General features: G+C 39.5%; 1 protein-coding gene across 4 annotated transcripts in view; it reads right to left on the bottom strand.

Moving 5' to 3' along the window:
* Positions 1–19960, bottom strand: part of AMBRA1 (autophagy and beclin 1 regulator 1) — a 143860-nt gene that overhangs the window by 17856 nt on the left and 106044 nt on the right. For all 4 annotated transcript variants that reach the window (XM_053386900.1, XM_053386909.1, XM_053386892.1 and 1 more), the window contains one exon: positions 9383–9522. In XM_053386900.1, coding sequence (XP_053242875.1) covers positions 9383–9522 — 140 coding nt within the window. The remainder of the gene's footprint in view (positions 1–9382; positions 9523–19960) is intronic.

Genomic DNA, 19960 nt, shown 5'->3' with positions numbered 1-19960 from the left:
ACTGGAGATTTAAACATGATGCAAGATCTACAGGAAACAAATATACAGCTGCAATTTTGCCTCTTTGTGAACTGAACATTTAGCCTCTATTGATGCAGGCTTCAGGGTTTCAGAATAAAGGCAAACCTAGAGCAAACTAGATACCATACAGACCTAAGGTCACAAGGCAGATTCCTGGAATTGCCATATGAAGATACAGTCTTCATTCTGGGTGAAGCTAAGAAATGCCATTGCTGTGCCTGTCTGAAGAGCTGAGGTGGTGAATGGGCTTCAAGGTAGAAGAACATAATGGATTCTTAATGCAAAAGCTTCTACTTAAGACCCATCATGTGCAGAATGTGGACTTGTTTCACTCATCCAAATAAGTCATTCCCTTCTAATGTGCATGCGTATAGAAACACTAGGCAAAGGAAACAAGAAGCCCATATCCTGCAGTTTTGGTGTTTGTTTTAGGAAAGACGCCAATACTGTTAAGATAATTGGCTGAGCAGTAAGTGACTGCACAAACAGGCATGCTAACGAAACAAATAGGATTAGCAAGTGGATTCTGTTCAAACTCATGCTGTTTTTTAAATCAAGACCAGCACAACAGGCATAGGTGACCACTGACATTTTACTGCCTTAATAGCAGCATACTGTATCTTCTCCTAACAGCCCTTGTACACCAGCTACTGCTTGGATCAAATTTACCAAACAAGGCTTAAGAATAGAAAATTTAGCCATGTCAAAACAACATTTTTGTGAGAATCCCCTGCCAAGGCAGTAAGGCTGCCCTACATTCAAGCAAAGAGAGAGAGAGAGAGAGGAAGCAAGATTTGGGAGGACAGTTCAAAACCATTCACAGAACAATAGCAGCAGTAGCAACAAACGGAATGGCTGTAGGGCGTTTCTGGAAGTATACTAAAAAATGTGCCTTCATGATCAGAAATCCAATCTACAAACCAAAAAGATATGCATTCATTTATTCATTTACCCAGTAAATTTACCCAGTAACTAGAAACTGTGCACTGGCATCTAAGGGGCAAAAGGTGTTCTACAGTGGGTGAGCAGGGCCCAGGAAACATAGTAAAGAGGTGAGACTTATAATGATGGGGCAGGTATGACCTCTTGCCTGCTAGAAACGCTATCCACACGTTTGATATATATTTTTTAATTAAAAAAACCCTCCCGTATGACTTTAACCTTTTCTCAGCAGCCATGAGGTCTAAAAACTTGCTGGACTCGAATGCTAAACTTCCTGATTTTATGTTCAATGCCATATTTAACATTTATTAAACTGACCCTCTAGAGTTTGCTTTGCATTGCTACAGTCTCCAGAAGCCCAAACAGTTGACACTGAAGGTGCATCTTTTTTATAAAAAAAAACCCATTCACCTCCAAGAATCCTCTGAGATATGCTATATTATGAATGGGAGATGTCTCCTCTGGATCATAGTAATAATTGGTAGTAGGGACCACGGCTGCTTCTCAGATTGTAATCTATACACAGTGGAAGTGATTCCCCCCTACACACACACACTTTATGAAGATACTGGACTTCCAGCAACAACTTTTTCTGCTTCTTCTTGCTGTTTGAAGAGTGTCTGTTAATTCCTAATTGCAATCATTTCCAGTCCCCATGCACAGTGATGAAGTGGCAGAATTCAACTTCAAGTAGCTTCTACTCTAGTCAATTTCACTCTGAAGAATTAATATTTTCTTCAACAGCAAGGAACTGCTGAAAGGAGACACAACTGTGTATCTCTCTCTCTCTCTCTCTCTCTCTCTCTCTCTCTCTCTCTCTCTCACACACACACACACACACACACACACAAACACAAACACACACTTATATCCCACTCTTCCTCCCAAAGTTGTCCAGGTAGTCATCTTTAAAGAACTAGTGTAAATGCACACATTCTTGTTTTCAATAGACTTAAGGGAACTATTTCAAAACTACTCCTGCATTGTATGCAAGACTCACTCTAAGGGCACTATCCAGTAAGTGCCTGCAATTTTCACACCACAATGAAAACGTCTACAGCACTAGAGCTGGTCATGCTGCTCGAATCTAATCCCAGCTTCTCCTCAAAACCCGCTAAAAAAGATAGGCAATATGTACCGTATTTTTTGCTCCATAAGACTCACTTTTAATAATAATAATAATAATAATAATAATAATAATAATAATAATAATTTATTATTTGTACCCCGCCCATCTGGCTGGGCTTCCCCAGCCACTCTGGGCGGCTTCCCAAAAAATATTAAAATCCTCTAATACATCAGACATTAAAAGCTTCCCTAAATAGGGCTGCCTTCAGATGTCTTCTAAAAGTCTAATAGTTGTTGTTCTCTTTGACATCTGGTGACTTTTTCCCTCCTAAAAAGTAAGGGGAAATGTGTGTGCGTCTTATGGAGCGAATGCAGGCTGCGAAGCTATCCCAGAAGCCAGAACAGCAAGAGGGATTGCTGCTTTCACTGCGCAGCGATCCCTCTTGCTGTTCTGGCTTCTGAGATTCAGAATATTTTTTTCCTTGTTTTCCTCCTCCACAAACTAGGTGCGTCTGTTGGTGGTCTGGTGCGTCTTATAGAGCGAAAAATATGGTATTTATTTCTCACGTTTTTCAGATGCTCAAGGTAACTCACAAACATGTTTTTAAATGATGCCATGAAAAGTTTGATACCGATAGGCACTGAATTGACCCAACATAATAAAATGTGAAAAATAAGCAAGTCCTTTTACTGCAGCCAGTTGAATTGGTGATGCAAGCCTTAAGCTTGCCCAGGGGGAGTGTGTGTGTCTATGTGTAAATAAAAAAATAAATGGCCTCATTCCGGGCTAGAAAAAGAGTGTTGCAATATTTGACTGTAAACTCCACAGTCCAAGTTTATTGCATAGATGTTCTACAAAGCATGGAGCTTGTTAGTTTACTGGAGAGATTAAAAATCAGAATCTACAAACTGAACAAACCTTTTAAACCATGCTGATAGCCTAGAACTTCAGCCACTTAAGATGATAACAATGCTACCACTGCTTACATTGTTTTGATCCCTTGGAATAGCTTAAGCTATTTAGGTCCTGTCAGAGCAGAGAGCTACTTAAAATCTTTAAGCTACTTGAACTGCTCTAAAGCTTTACAGCATATTTTAAATTGTGTTATGCTCTTAAGAGCATCTTAAACTTCAATGTACTCTTTAAGGCTAGGTAGTGTTGAGCCGATTTTAAGTTCCAAGAATGATCAACCCAACCTTAACACTTAAGGCTAACAACTTCAAAACCTTTTTTCTTTAAAAAAAAAAAACTAGCTCAAAATAGAAGAAAATTATTTGCACAAAGCAAAGTCAATAACATTACAAACTGTAAGAGTAACCCTATACCTCAAGAGAATAATGCACACAGCTTACAGCTCCCAAGTTATTACCATGATTATATACAAGTAGTAGCAAGATCTTTGAAGCTGTAATTTGAACCTTAGATGTCTTCACACACACATATACACATTCTCTATAACAGAAAGAGATAGTATAGGAAAAATCCCTCCCTTGTGCATCGTCCCAATTGGTAACTAAGATTTGAGTCATGTCACCAGTCACATTACGTTCATTTCCAGTTAGGGGGCTGTTTCTCTTGCCATTCTGTCTCCTACTCAATTGAGCAAATGGAGAAACTGCCTTGTCCCTTATTCCTCTTCACCACTCAGCCATGTTGTAGAACTAGTTCTCCTCCCATTACCTGGCTATTCCAGTTGTGTTACCCCAACTTCTAAAATTACATTACAGATCAGCATATGCTGTCTTCCAATTATACCTCCAAATTCAGGGATGACATTTTTTGGGAGTGGAGGAGGACATGGCAAAAAGCAACAGACATTAAAACTATGGAAAAGTAGGGCTATTTACGCTTTCCTCGTTATTTTTATTTAGTGTTCTTATTTGTCTTTATAGAGAAACATGCAGAACCTAATTCTTTACATTAAAATTTCCCTCAAAAGCTGCAAGCTTGGGTCAGAGAGAAATGGAGAACCCACCAAATATACTGATTGGTTATTAGCATCATAAACTATGAGTTATAGCTATTGCATAAGCCACTCACATATGGCTTAGAGTGCATTTGAGTCCTATTTCCACAGTGGTGATGGCAGACAAGAGTTTACTTTTCTGCCACCATTTTGTCTGCACAGTGCCTTCCAGAGGAGCTACTCCAAAAGGCAAAGGACCTGTTACAATCTGACCCTTGGAGGGAAATAGTAATGTCCTAAGCTGCTTGTTGTGACCAATATGCAAAGCTCCTTGTGGATAAAACAATTTCATTCGCTCAGACAGACTCCACATTAATTAGAGAATTGCTTTTGGGTGTTCAAACTGTCTCCGACTGACATGTTCATATGGATTTATTTTGGTAACCTTTTGCAGCCTGAGAGGTAAAAGTGACCACTCGCATACTTGATCCTTGCTCATTCTGGCACATTAGACTGGCTGAGGTTGGGAGCAGGGGAGACTCTGAATGACCGAGGTTCTTAATGCTCCATTGAAAGAGGGGTCTATTCATGTGGTGCAAAAAGCAAAGGCTGATCCAACTACTTATCAGTCGCAAATATGTCATTTTGGGAAGAGATATTCAAGCAAAATGTCATTTTCTTTTATATGTATCCATCCTCCATCTCTTGCTTCAATTTCATTGTTTATTTTTGTATATTCACTTTCTTGGTCTTCTGGCCCTCTGTTAGCCTTTACATCTTATTTCTAATTCTGTTTTCAAATGTTCGTGCCTTTTTGCTTACTATTCCTTATTTAAAGCATACATTACCACCTGATATTTGGTGAATTGAATCTTTTCCCTCACCTGTTTACTAATGTATGACTAAGATGCTATTCTATTAACTTTGGCATTTTCTTTCCAGTCTATTTTGTTTCTGCCAAGTGCCTAGTTGCATAGGTTATATCCTCTAATGCAGGGTTGGATAAGTGGCGACCCTCCAGGTAATTGTTGGGCTACAACTCCCAGCAACTGGACAACAATGGTCAGGGATGGCGGGAGTTGTAGTCCTGCAACACTCACAGGGCCAAAGGTTCCTCACCCTTGCTCTAATGTCATCTTAAAAAAAAGTTTTCTAGATATTCAGTGAACATTACAACACCAACGTTCAGCTGTTCACAATTTAGAATATTAAAAATGTGAGTCATTAAAGCCCTCTCCAGGCATCCATCATGTTGTAAAGGGGGAAAGGGGGCTAGCTCTGTCCTCCTGTTGCCATGCTGTAACTCTCCTGTCCACATAGAGGCTCCCAGCTTCAGAAGTTCACCCTCCAACTTGTGGAGGGTGATGAAACAGTAATGAGGAAAGCATTAGTGCATTCATCCCTGCTACCTCCCACCTGCCACTCACATGTTTACTTTTAAAAAAAATACCTAAAGAGGGTTTGAGGATTTTAGAAATTATTGTGAATTTGCCACAAGTGAATAGGCATTACACATTTTATTACCTAAGAAAAAAGAGTTTTGAAAGCTGTTTTGTGTGACTTCATAGTATCTTGGGATAGATGCCTGTAAAAAACGGTCAATATATGCTCCAGATGTGTCCTTTAAATAAACTAACACAGTTTATCTGTACCATCAGGGGAGAAATCTTGGGAGGCTGGGATTTGGACAGCTTGAGAAACCTAGACTGCAGGAACGTGCCACTTTCTGACAGCAGTAACAAAAGAGCTACTGAGAAAAGAAAAGAAAGAACTACACAGAAGGACTTCAGCTTGCCAAGGTGAAATAAGAATATTCTAAATACGTTAGGGAAAAGGTGAGTTAATAAGAACGTCCATTCATTGGTGAAGAAAAGGAAAAATGACTCAGGTGGCTTTATTTAGCAAAAACAAAAAAGCTAGAGCATCTTGCACAATAAAGGGAAGAATTTTAATGACAAGAGTTATCATCAAAAGGAGGTAATCAAATAAACCAAACTTGTATTTGATAGTAAGTACACAACACAAAGGGGTATTAATAAAGCTGGTAAATGAAATGCATTGGATTTACCTATTGATTCTGTCATTATATAAAACTGGAGTGATATTCAGAACCACGTATGAATAATAACTCCATAAGGAAATGGCAGACAGAATTTGTCAATTGGCAGTCTCCTGGATCTTTTTTAAAAAGTAACCAAATAAGAGAAAAATAGATCCATTAACATCTAAAAGGAGAATGAATAACCAGAAAGATTTATATGTTTGTTTTGTTTGTTTATTTGGATATATGGATATGAAAGTAAAAAAAGGTAAAGGGACCCCTAACCATTAGGTCCAGTCGTGGCCGACTCTGGGGCTGCGGCGCTCATCTCGCTTTATTCGCCGATGGAGCCGGTGTATAGCTTCTGGGTCATGTGGCCAGCATGACTAAGCCGCTTCTGGCGAACCAGAGCAGCGCACGGAAACGCCGTTTACCTTCCCGCTGGGGCGGTACCTATTTATCTACTTGCACTTTGAACTGCTAGGTGGGCAGGAGCAGGGTCCGAGCAATGGGAGCTCACCATGTCACGGGGATTTGAACCGCCAACCTTCTGATCAGCAAGTCCTAGGCTCTGTGGTTTAACCCACAGCGCCACCCGCGTCCCTTAGATATGAAAGTTGTAATATATTAATATTATTGCTATAAACTACCAAGTGCCAAATATACTCAGAAAAGTCCTTGGCATACTCAGAGAAAGCTGCTCAATATGTAACTATTGTATGTGAATGCTCTTCAGCACACTGAAATGATTTAAGATCCACAAAGACTCCAGGGTTTTATATTCAACATGACAAGCAGACTGGACTGCTAAGTTGCCCATTTACTTCTACATTGAAAATATCTGAGCTGTCTAGCTACAAGCAAGGAGCATCACATTAGTCAATGCTTTAACATATCCCAGGGGTACAGAAAGCAGCAAGCAAAATAATTCACATACACACTGTACAAGAAGCTTGCGGCTATTAAATAAGCTGATCCTAAATCCATAAACATGTAGGAAAGGCACCACAGGAATGCAAAGGCAAAATTTCCTTTTGTTAATGCCTGTGTCCACTTTAAAAAAAGTAAGTATGCCACAAAATTCTCCCATTTTGTGTTCTGTCAGCAAAGACAAACATACTAATGCTTGGTCCAACCTTCTATTGCCATGGTAACTTTGAAAATAAGGATTCAATCTATGGGATCTCTAAGCAATTTGTTGGGTCAGATGGCTAACCTATCTTAGCTAAGAATGAGACCACTACAGAACCTCCATCTAGCCTTCAACAGTCACCTTGGCCAAGAATGATTACACTTAAAAGGTAAACAATGCATCAGGGTCTCTAATGACTGAAAAGGCTGGCAGGTAAATGGTGTTAGCCACCAGACACACATGACAGATAGATACATTGGGGCTATATACCCAAAACTAGGTGAAAAATAAGCTGCCCTCACAGAATGATGCGTGGTTGTGAAGAAATGAAGTGGCACAGAAAAGCAATCTCAGGATCATAGTATAATTGTATTTTAAATTACATTTTTTACATTTGTGCTTATGATAATTCTGTATTCTATATCATGCATATTAATATAATGTTTAGAGCACTGACACCAGCCCATAAGCTAGGATTATTCTTTTCAGCTTAGTCATCAACACATGGGGGAAATCCAATCTTTGGCTGAAAACTTTACAAACTTGAAATAAATAATGGTTACTTCTCTCTTTGGAGTCACTTCATGATAATTGGATATATTTCCTTACTGCCCTTCGGGGAACATATGTGCACATCTAAGTACAATTAGAGAACCATTTTTACTTAGTCTCCTGTTCACAAAACATCTTACAGATAAAAATGAAAGAGGGACCTGGTGCACAGGACAGGCAAGGGTTTGGGTTCATAAAAAGGATGAGAGCCTTGGGCATTAATTTGGGGTACACCAACCCTTGTTATTAGCTGTATATTAGCTACTTCCACAAACGAGAGGGCGTTTTCTGTGGTAGCAGCCCAACTTTGGACTGAACTAAGGAGGCACCCTGCCACCAACATTACAAATTTTTCGCTGCTATTGGCCCATGCATTTTAGATTATTGATGGTTCTGAGGAACTGCATCCTTTTATTCCATTTTTAAGCTTTTGGGGTTTTTAATCTTGTATTTTGTTGCCAGTTTTAAATTGTATCTTTATGTTGTGTGAATCTTATTCATACTTCTGTATGCTAACCTGGAGTCCCTGGTTAAAAAATAATGTAATTCTAAATCAATATAACCACCAAGTAGCCCACACAGCTATAAACAAACAAACTTTGATGCCACAATGTATCCTGGCCAAGATACAAATGGATTAATGAAGTTCTTTTAATCACACTCGATTCCTTTCCTTTCTCCCTCCCCCTCCCTGCCCCATGGTACTTCTTTTGTATATTTAGGCTATTGGAAGAAATCAACTTCCTGTGCAATCTCATACTTTTTTCTGTTAGACATTATGACAGAGGAAGCTAGATATACAGCAGACATGTGTTTAGCTTTGTTACACCGAACCATATTTATCTATTATCTGACACTATAATATTCCACACTCCCCTTGCTAGCCAGTGTTGAGAATGGATGGTGAGGAAATAAGGATTGTTGATAACAGGACACAGGGGGTAATTAAACACGTGACAGCTGTTCCTACAGCAGCTGCATGTTTGGCATCAAGTTTGGTTTGGGACATAGAAAACAGACATCCACACATGAGCAACACTTGTGATTCCACATAAATGAATGTCAACTTTTCAAAGGCAACATAAAAAAAGTGTGTTCAATTAAGACAGGCCAAACCAAATAACGACTAACAAGGTGACCCAAAATTTAGGGAACTTCGGACGTGTGATTTGCATTGTACTGAATACTACATACATATTGGGGCTTCTTTCCTATTAGAAGTCATATTTAAGCCCAGGGACAAAGCTGTCAGAAAATATTGAAGCCTAAATGAACATTCCTTCAGTTAACCTACTCATTTACCATTTCTAAGCTGCTGCTTCTTAACAAACAAACAAACAAACAAACAAACAAACAAACAAACAAGAAAAGTTAACTTCACAGCTATATTATGAGTCACCTGGGTAAGAGAACGGTACAGTATTATCAAATGCAAAAGGAAGAAAAAACAGGGAGGCTGACACAAGAGTTTTGGAAAGCTATATTATACCTGATAGGTATATTATATTTGCTCAATGGTTCCTGCTTTTCATAAACTTCAAAGATTAAAGATGAAATATGAAGTTATGGTAATTTTAAAGGAGGAAACAAACACTACAATAGTTATCAGGGGAGAAATTAATCACTGAAAGTTTCGTTATAATTGAGGATGAACTGCTGATAGAAAATTCATATGAACTAAGGGTAAGAAGGCGCTCAGGCTCTAAACCAAGCACTTACTCCGGTCGGCAAATCACCAGGTCCCCCTTATTAGTGCCATATGCCAATCCCAAGCCTGGTTCAGGCAGCCAGCGAGCAGAATTTATGCTGACGTGTCTCCTTTGGTCAGCAGGCATTGGGTACAAGACGTTGAATACTCTCTGAAAGGGAAAAAAACACATACATCAATGCTTCAAACAGGTAACAGCAAGTTGCCAATAGACCAAAATTATCTCAACAATTATCTCAACAAAGACAATAAACATTAAACAACCTGAATAAAAAGTTAGCGACACAGCAGTCTTTCTAGAATGGGGAAAGGGACTGCAAGATGCCGTTGGGGTAAGAAGATGGAAAGAGCTGGATCAGGTTAATGGTCAAGCATCCTCTTTCTCACAGGGGCCAACCGTAAGTTAACCATGTGACGTACTACTTGCATTGGGAAGTTTTTTATGTTTGATGCTTTATTATGTTTTATATACAGTGGTACCTCGGGATAAGTACTTAATTCATTCTGGAGATCCGTAGTTAACCTGAAACTGTTCTTAACCTGAAGCACCACTTTAGCTAATGGGGCCTCCTGCTGCTGCCGCGCTGCCGGAGCACGATTTCTGTTCTCTGTCCTGAAGCAAAGTTCTTAACCTGAAGCACTATTTCTGGGTTAGCGGAGTCTGCAACCTGAAGCGTATGTAACCTGAAGCGTATGTAACCCGAGGTACCACTGTATTCTGTAAGCCGTCCAGAGTGGCTGGAGAAACCCAGCCAGATGGGTGGGGTAGTAGTAGTAGTAGTAGTAGTAGTAGTAGTAATAATAATAATAATAATAATAATAATAATAATAATAATAACAACAACAACAAAAAAACATGTAGGATGCAGAACTTCAGTGATGTATGCAATTCACTACTGCACAACAATGCAGAAGTTAGAATGCACCAGCAGAATGAGGCAGCAGAGAATACAATGATGTTGGCCAGAAATAAGGAGAGGTGTTCAAGGCAATAGCATATTGCAGTATAAGTATTGTGACAGCTGATATCCAGCAGTGCTTATATCCAACTGTATCTTGATGAACCCCCTTACCACTGCTTTCCATCCACCCTCTGATCCTCTATGAATCGTTTTTGCATTATATCTTCTACTATACCTACCATAGTGAGCTTGTAGGTCAACATTTATTGTTTATAGAATTATAGCAACAACAATGACACATCAATAATGTTGCACACCAACAACAGGCAACCCTACTAGAATATCAAGTGACTCTTCTCAAATGTTTCTGCCAAAAGATATTCATCAGTGCTCTTTGGTCTTTTATTTTGCTCAGCAGAGTAAGAGACATTCAGTGTCAATTGAGCTGCTGTCTAGTCCCTGGTGTTCTCTACAATACTTACACAATCTCAGCATATTTGCCCTATTCTTTTCTTCTTTTGACTAGGTAGGGAAGAATCCTATGTATGCTGATACCATCAGTTGCCATGGAGATTATGTTATGCACTCCAATTTTAATGGGGTTATGATAGCAGAAAGGCATTTATAAGAGCAAAGCAGCACTTATTCAGAAAACAAGCATTGTTTGAAGTGTGACAGAATGAAAAGAACACACCCCATGATTATACTGCAAACCTATTTCATAAACAAACAGTTTCTCCTGGGCAATTGCCTCCTGTTAAGGAACAGCAGCTAGCAGATCTGGTTTCCAAGGCTTGCCTCCGTGTCTTGCATTTGCTGTACTACACACTCACTGGCCTTGTTCACATGTCATCTAAACCATACTGAATGGATTTACTGTGATCATGCCTGTATGATCTGTGTTTATCCTCCTTGCTAGCATGAGGAAGAAGCAAATCATAATTTTCAGTTTAGTGTTAAGCCTAAACCAGAGATCATGCTTTCTCAAGTTCCCAAAGCATGATCTGTAGCTAAGGCTGGGTCTCGTCTTACTGAATTAAGTTTTTGGGAGCAAAAGAATACATAATCCCTAATTGACTGTAACGCCAAGTCAGGGATCATGGCTTATTTCCTCTGCAGGCTAGTGGGAAACAGACATACAGACCAGAAGAACATTATCACAGTACATCAATAACTGTAGTTTACTCAGATATGCAAACTGAGTGTTTGCTGCACTGTTAATTGCTGTACATCTTCCTCCAATTGAAGACCTCAGGTTTCTCAAGAACTTTTCCCCAAAACTTTTTTCTGGGTTCATGCTTTAGGTTAGTGGCCAACTAACATATATACACACCTACTCACAGGCTGGCATACTTAAATTTAACAACTGTGTTCCCTAACAGTTTGCACATGATTTAAAAAAAAACACCAAACTGAATGAATGTCACTTGCATGCACATAAAAGTTACCAACAACTTCTTATTTGCAGAGATAACTTTCCTACTTTTCCCACATTACCAGCAGCATGATAGCAGCACAAACCCCACACCCCTACCCCCTTCTACCCTTTCCCCATTGTGGCTTAATACATTCTACATCAGGCTTCCTCAACCGTGGCCCTCAAGATGTTTTTGGCCTGCAACTCCTATGATCCCTAGCTAGCAGGACCAGTGGTCAGGGATGATAGGAATTGTAGTCTCAAAACATCTGGAGGGATGTGGCTGAGGAAGCCCGTTCTACATGCACAACACTCACTTTACTAATACAGGGACCGATAACTGCAATACTTCGTAAGACTATATAGTACACTCTTGCTACATTCCTGGTCACAAAACTATACGAAGTTTGTAAGGCACTTCAGAATTCTCAACCAGATTGATTTCATAGTAAAACAGTACTGTATGGCATAATAAGCTCTTAGTGTTGCTGCTATAATGTGAAATATATGACTGAGAAGAATTATGTTCAAGTAAGGAAATTTACCTGGTGAGGGTTCATTTAGTCACACAGCAGTGCTCACCAATCTGTAGCGAATCTGTAGTGCCTGCTTTGTCATCTTCTTAAAATCCATATAACTTTGGGTCAAGGTCTTGAGTATGACTTAACTGAGTGTATGAGAGTTAAGCAGTCACTGTTCACTAGTGTACAGATAGTGAAACTGTGGCCCTCCTGATGTTGGTCTACTATGCTGATCGGCCCCAGCCAGCATGGCCAACAACCAGGGATGATGCAAGTTGTCGTCCAACAACATCACCCTAAGAACCACAGATTCCCTACCCCTGCACTGGTGAGGGAGAACCCCTCCCATTTCTTCCTGTCCATCTAGGTTTGACTAGCAGTCATATTCCATGATGGCAGCTGAACTAGCAGTCCTGCTGGCACTAAATGCAGGCATAATAAATGCTTTCCATCTAGCAGCAGAAGCGCCTAAGATTTCAGTATCAGACCCCGTGGAGCTATAAGGGAGTTGATGGATAGAATAGCTGATGGCAAAGGCAGAAAGAAGAGAACAGTGATAGATGGCAGAGGACAGTGTGACATGGTCAGTGAAAGAGAAAATGAAGGGGCAAGTAAGTTGGAAATGGAACAGCAATTCTCCATGTGCGCTTTATGTGATAAGCTGGTTAAATTATTTCACTGATGAGTTTGAAGCTTGGAGGCCATGGACAGTTTTCTCTCTCTTGTCCACTGTGCCTCCATGCGCTAGTGCTTTTTGACACAGCAGTCACAGTGTCACTAGAAATGTATGTCTCAGATTATTCCTAATAATCATTGTTATCGCTTGCCACTTAAAGCAACATTTGAAGGCAGGCACTAAAGTCTGTGAAGAGAAAGATATAGACTCGAAAAACAAAGTGATGTTTGCAATAGAATAAGCATTGGTCATTTCTCCTTTTCTCCTAGCTAGGGAGAAATTTCAAATGCACTGTGCACTTCAGAATGGCTAAAAGTGGAGTAATAGTTTCTTGGCTTTCCCTGAAGCTATGAAGCCAAGTATAGGTAATGGTGACCCTCAATATATTTAAGAACAAGACACCATGACTCAGCTTTTTCAAATAGTACTTTCTGTTTTACAAAGGCTAGAAATTTTCAGTTCTTTTCTTCATTTACTTATTCTGCTATGGACTTCTGACCAGATGAATACATATCACTACGTCATCAATATATGGTTGACGTATAGTCTTGCATATTGTTCTACTGAGGCCCAGCTGGCTGAGAGGGGAGGATGAACTGACAGCTTTAAGTACATCCTCTGCTTTTGTCATTGTAACTTTGGCCATATCTTTACCAAACTGGATTTTTGCTGTATTCTGTATTTTGATAGTTAAGCAAATTGCTGAAAGGTGTAGTTCATAAGTTGTTGTACCTACAATGCTAAGAAAAAGGACTGTCAATATTTTTTTCAGTAAAATGACAGTTTTTGCTAGCCTATTATAAGATTAGTGGCTGTTGGAACACTTTGCTAGAGATCAGCAGTAGCTTGGAGCAGAATCCTGTTTGGCTCAGTTCCTATTTCTATCTGAACTAGCTGCCAAATACTCATCCATCTCCTGTCATTCAATGGCAGGATCTTCAAGATTTCTGCTGCGTTTCCTCTTTGATCTGCCCTCCACCCCCGCAATGAACACAGCCTATTGTCTAGGTTAGGTCTATTTTCTAGATTCACTTGCTTTCCAATTTTTAGTTTCAGGAATTGCTTGTGCAATTGGGCTACTGGGAGAAACAGGCAAGAAAGTGAACCAATGAGACACTCAGTTAGTCACAAGCCAAGTACATTTCCCAGTGGAAGTTACATTGTGTGACTGTTCCCCTGAAAACCTATCCTTGTCAATTTCCTTCTAACTGCTTGCTAGTCAGTTAAAAATACCTCCTTAAATGATTATTTCCCTGCTCTTAAGAGATACCATGTGGTGCCTCCTAAAGCACCCTCAGAGACAGCTTAATGAGTGACTCAACAGTTGGCAGGTCAGCAATAAACTATGATTTTTTTAAAAGCAGGATTAAAAAAAAAACAACTACCAAGAGATGCCAGTGCTTTAGCTTTATTTGTTGTGCAGTATTCGTCTCATGGGCCATACACATATTAGAGAATAAATGAGCACATAGCTCTATAGCATATATTCATAAAACATTCTGAGCAACTATTAGCATTCTCGGGGCTGTGCTGTTTCAGTTGTTTTGGGCAAATAATGCACCCATCCATTTTATGTTTGAAGTTGGCTTTGTCACATCTTATTGATTTTCTAAGGATTAATTTCAGACTCAAATCCACTTCATTCAAACCATGCTTCCTAAGGACAAAATGAATATACATTATATTGAAGGCTTGAATCTAGTTGTAATTTCTTATGATACCTGAGCCACTTTCTTGGGGTGCTGTAAATCCAGGACTCACTCTGGTGCTTAGGATGGTTAGCATGCCTATAAATTTGGACATAGCCTCCTAGCCAATGATTGTGGAGTAAGGGCATCTGTTGAACAGAGCATCTGTCTGTCTGTCTGTCTGTCTGTCTGTCCTGTCCTGTCCTGTCCCAGGAAGCTGCCTACTGAATTCAGCACCTCTCTCCAAAATCTTCCAGATGGACTATGATTCAACAGCCACAAATACAGATACAGTTTCTTAATGCTACCTTTCTCAATATGAATTTAGTTTCATTTGACTGCATTTAATAAGATTGATTAGAATCTTATAAATGAGTAGTACCTCCATTACAGCAAAAAATTCTACTAGAATTTCAAAAGGAATAAAGGCAAGTGTTCCTGTGAAGCCTCATTATCTGTCTTCTTTCCCTCTTTCTTGCTTTAACTTATTCATAGATTCCGCCATCACCCCACTTCTTATAAACACAAAATAAAGGGGGGAGGATCTGTTTCACTATTCTTCCTTTGCACAAATAAATTTGCTCCTTTTAAACCTCCTTTGAGATATAACAGGGTCCTTGTTGGGATTTAGAGGCTTTCTACATTGGCATGGCACATAATTTACCCCATAGGCAGGACAGTGGTAGTAAACAATGTTCAACTGGGTTTAAAAGCAGGGAATTCATTATGCCTTTCATGGTGCCAAAAAAAAGCACGTGAGAAACCATATGTGAATGCTTTCAACAGGTGTTCTTCCAATCTGAACAAGCTGTAAGCAACCAGGGTTGTGTACATTTAGGTTGCCTGAAAAATCTTCCCATTCTCCAGCACAGGGGTAGCTAACCTTTTTCAACCTGAGGGCTGCATTGACGGTCAGCCAGCCTTCTATGGTCACATGCCAGTGGTTGGTGCAGCAAATGTATATCCACATACTGTGCTCTCTTTCTCAGATACACAGTCATACACACATAAACATGCAGGCAGACAAAAGTGCACACATAGTGTTTCTAGCCTTCTCTACCCCAGTGCTAGGATGGTGGTGGCAGCTGGAAATGCTGGGGTTTTGTTTTTTTACTTTACACAGGTCATTTTGTGCAAAGGGAACAGGCAACATCTCTCCCCACCCTGATTCTAGCACGGGTATACTACCTTGAGCTCCTTAGAGGAAAGGCAGGATATAAATATATTGAGAAATTATTTTTATTTTAATTTTAAGGGTGAGAAACATTCAGATTCTGAGACAATCATATATGCAGGCTATTTCACAGGTGGCTAAGTGTTCATGGTCATTTCTCCCCGACTTTCTTCCTCCTGCTGTCTGCGGAGTTCTGATCAAATTACCTTAAGCTTGAGCATTTGTTGCAGCTTAGCTGTAGCAAATCCTCTTTTATTAATAGAAGAGAAAATTTTACATTCATTCCTGTTGGAAAATAAATAAATAAAAACAAACCAATTCTAAAAAATAAATCACAACACTACAGGAATAATAATTATAGCAACTAATTCTTCAGCTGACTTCTGCATTTTCTCTAAGGGAGAAAACATGGAAAAAAACCTATGAAAACATAGGTCATCCTTCCTATATCACCTTCCTATGCAAATATCTGACTCTCAGTATTAAGCAAACAGGATATTGTGCAAGGTATAAGCAGCAGCTCTCCAAAGGTCTTTCACAGACCTTATTTTCATTAACTGGAAATGCAGGGAAGTGGAGCTGGGATGTTCTACATGCCAAGCATATACACTCAGGTAGTCCTCCTATAAAATATACCATTGTATTCTAGAATAACCATGCTAACTAGTTACTGCAAGACACAGAGTTATAGTATCTTACAGGATAGCACGCTTATAATTTGGACATATGAAGCTGCCTTAGGTTAGTTTATGATAAAAACTAACACACCACCCAATTGATCATGGCATGCATTTCATAGGAAGGAGTTTACTGCATCTCTTGATATGTGTCATTCTAAATTCCAATTGCTTTCAGGGCTTGAAATGTTTTTGGGATGAATTCAACACTGCACTATGTTGATCGTTCTGCAGGGCAAGCATTTCTGGGGGTTCTCCTGCCTCCCCCCCCCAGCCTGGACTTAAAACTTGTGCAATGGTGCTCCTTCACCCCCCACAATGTATATGAAAGTGGGTTCTGGCAAGAGTTTTAAAGAACCCACTGCCCTGGAACAGCACATTTGCCCCATCTGGCAAGCTGAAATGCTTGCTCTGAGGGAACAACTGGAAGGGCTTGTCATTGAATTCCTCCCAAATACTTTACAAATTTCTTGCCTAGCTTTTCCTGAGCTACAATTGGGGAACACCCAACAACCACTGAGTCTTGTGATGACATTATTTCATTAAGTCAAAAGTGGGAAACAGTTGTTGGGGCAGATCCTGAGCTCTCTTTTCCTCCCTGGGCCACTTTAACTGGTGGACAGGGTTGTCCTTTTTGTCAAACGCCTGACTGTCAAGTGATTCAACTTCAAAGGAAAGGATCAGCAGCACATTCCTTTGCAGCCTGGCCTGAGTTCAAGCAGTCACTTCAAAGGAAAAAACGTTCCTTTGGTTTGATCTTAAGATGGACTTGTCTTTGGCACCAAACTTAAAAGGTGCCAAATGCAACTCCTACTTGCCAGGGAACAACTGGACGTGCACATTAAGGCTCCTACACACCTGGTGTCACAGATGATATCAGGTGTGGGGCAAGTAGGCATGGTTTGGTAAAAACAAACTCACAGGCCAAATTAGTTCCCCCGCCAGGCCAATTTGGCCTGTGGGCTGGAGGTTCCCCTTTGCTGCATTAAGTTAAAATACTTTAACCTGAATTGAATCAGGACATGGTGTTTGGCCTTTCAGATAAATTCAGTTCCAACAATAGAGTACATCTTTGCCAAGATTGGCTGCAAGCTTGACTTCCTATATTTATACCTCAACCCCTTTCAAAGCTTCATGCAGGTAGCAATTTAAAGCCTATTACAACACACTAAAACTCCAACCTTCCTGCAAGCTTAACCCTAGTACTGAAATCCAGCCCCAAAGAATTACATCTTACAATATTTTTCTGAAAGATGCTCAGGATTCGGGCAATTTCAAAGGGAAGGAAGCTCTGTGACTGAGTAGGGAAAGCAGAAGAAACAAACTCATCCAAATCCCTCTTTGCACCCTGCCCGAATATAGCAAAATATGGTCTCTGTTATCCCACCAACAGCCAGCACATTTCAGACCTACATGACTTATTTCATAATTGTAGAATTTAAACCTCATAAAATACAAATAATGAATGTGCAATAGACCCAAAATCCCCCTACATGCCAAAACCAACATCTAACACATTGTGGCCCTACCAAATGATTAGCTTACCTATTCAGGTTATAGTACCATGATCAACAAGCAAACATTTGAAAAACAACCTTAATTAATATTGTGGTTTTATTACAAAACTTGAAAGTACACAGAGTTACATTCAAAACTCATCATTTAAGAAGGTATGCCAATTATCAGTTTATGCACTTTTTATTGTTGTGCTCAAAGATGATCATTAAAAAATAAATCACAGTTTTACTGTGTTCCCAATTGTTTGTCAGGTCTTTGATTACAAGGTGAGAGGGGAATAAATGAAGCAGGAAAAAAACTTCAGAGAAACTTGATACCATGAAATCTAGAAATGTCATTCAAACTTTCCCAGACTTGACACAGTCAAACATGAGATTTTAATAAATGAGCCAAACAACAGAAACAGAGGTCCCTAAATTTGGAACCAATTGTATTTAACTTTTTAGTTCATCATATGTACAAAGGGGAAGAGGAACATCATATTAGTGGAAGTAAATACTCTTAACATTTTTAAAGAATAGACAGTACTAGGCTGGAAAAGACCAGAAGCCAAATGTATACTGGTGGCGGTGTGGAACTAATACAGTGGTACCCTGAGTTACAAACGCTTCAGGTTACAAACGCTACAAACTCTGCTAACCTGGAAGAGTTACCTCGAGTTGAGAACTTTGCCCCAGGATGAGAACGGAAATCGTGTGCCAGCAGCACAGTGGCAGCAAGAGGACCCATTAGCGAAAGCACGCCTCTACTTAAGAACAGTTTCAGGTTAAGAACGGACCTCTGGAACGAATTAAGTTCGTAACTAGAGGTACCACTGTATGTTACTTCCTAATCAAATTCTCATGTAACCTTTAGAGCAAGAAATAAGGAACAAATCCACACTACCATTAGACTTGAAGGAGTTAGCATGAAGGTGCACACAACATTGTTTAAGTGTGGTTTTCCAAAGCATAATCAGGTATTACAGCAGATTAACTGGAGTTCCACAAGTATAGTCTGATTATCTGTTCAAAAAGGTCTGGAGGAAAGTGTGAGCAGCACAACTTTCACAGTTAATTGTAAGCTGGTGTGGGTATTAGTGTGTGCATAGTAATTAAAATTTTGAGACATGCCAGAAACAGGAAGCTCTCAAGAGAGATTGAAAGTGACCAATAAAATTGAATGCTAAACTCATAATAAAAATGAAACTAGATAAGAATCAATGAGATAAAACTCAAAATGATAATTCAGGCTGAATACAACAGGTTATTTGAATAATTAATCTACAGGGATCATGCTCGTCACAGATCTACAAAGAGATTAATTTATAGTAAAGTCTGTGAAGACAATTTTCACTGAATAATCTTATCTTCAGGGTGCTCCTCTAAAATTATTCCACAGTACATGAGTTAGGATCGTATCTATACTTACATGGAAAAGATCATACCATTAATGAAATCAAATAGCTGGAAATGGGAAAGCTACTTCGAGGTTCCAATAACAGTCACAAGCAGCAGTTTCTTCCTTGGCAAGAACACTGAGATCTGCCCCAGACTTTGTTAAATCATTAAGTGAGCAGTTCTAAAGTACTAATTTCTCTGCATTTTGAACAGTTTGCAAACTAACAATAGAAACAAGAGTGAAATCTAAGCAGTTAACCAGAACGTAAAAAGCTGGTATGTTCCCTGCATTTCCCCAAAGAACTAAATTTATGGTAGGAACAATGCTGCTAAAATAGATGAAAAGTTCAGAAGAGACACTGAACACTAGGGAAAAACATTTTTTCTTGCTTTATCAGTTATGCAATTCTAATTCTGGAATCTATTCCGAAGTGTCCAGCTGCCAGCCAGCCAGAGGTCAGAACTAGATTGAGATTAAAATAGGGGTAATTTTTGGGAAACCACTGCAAAAGGAGACATTTGTTGAGGAAGCACTGTTCTGAATTCTTTTTCTGCCTTCAGTCACTTCATCACATTCCTGCCTGGCCAACATGACAAGTCCAGGAATCACTGTCCTTGCTTAAAATCAGCTTGTTTT

This window comes from Podarcis raffonei, chromosome 1, assembly GCF_027172205.1.
Source record: "Podarcis raffonei isolate rPodRaf1 chromosome 1, rPodRaf1.pri, whole genome shotgun sequence".
Classification (NCBI taxonomy): Eukaryota; Metazoa; Chordata; class Lepidosauria; order Squamata; family Lacertidae; genus Podarcis; species Podarcis raffonei.
This window is presented reverse-complemented; position numbering and strand designations above follow the sequence as displayed.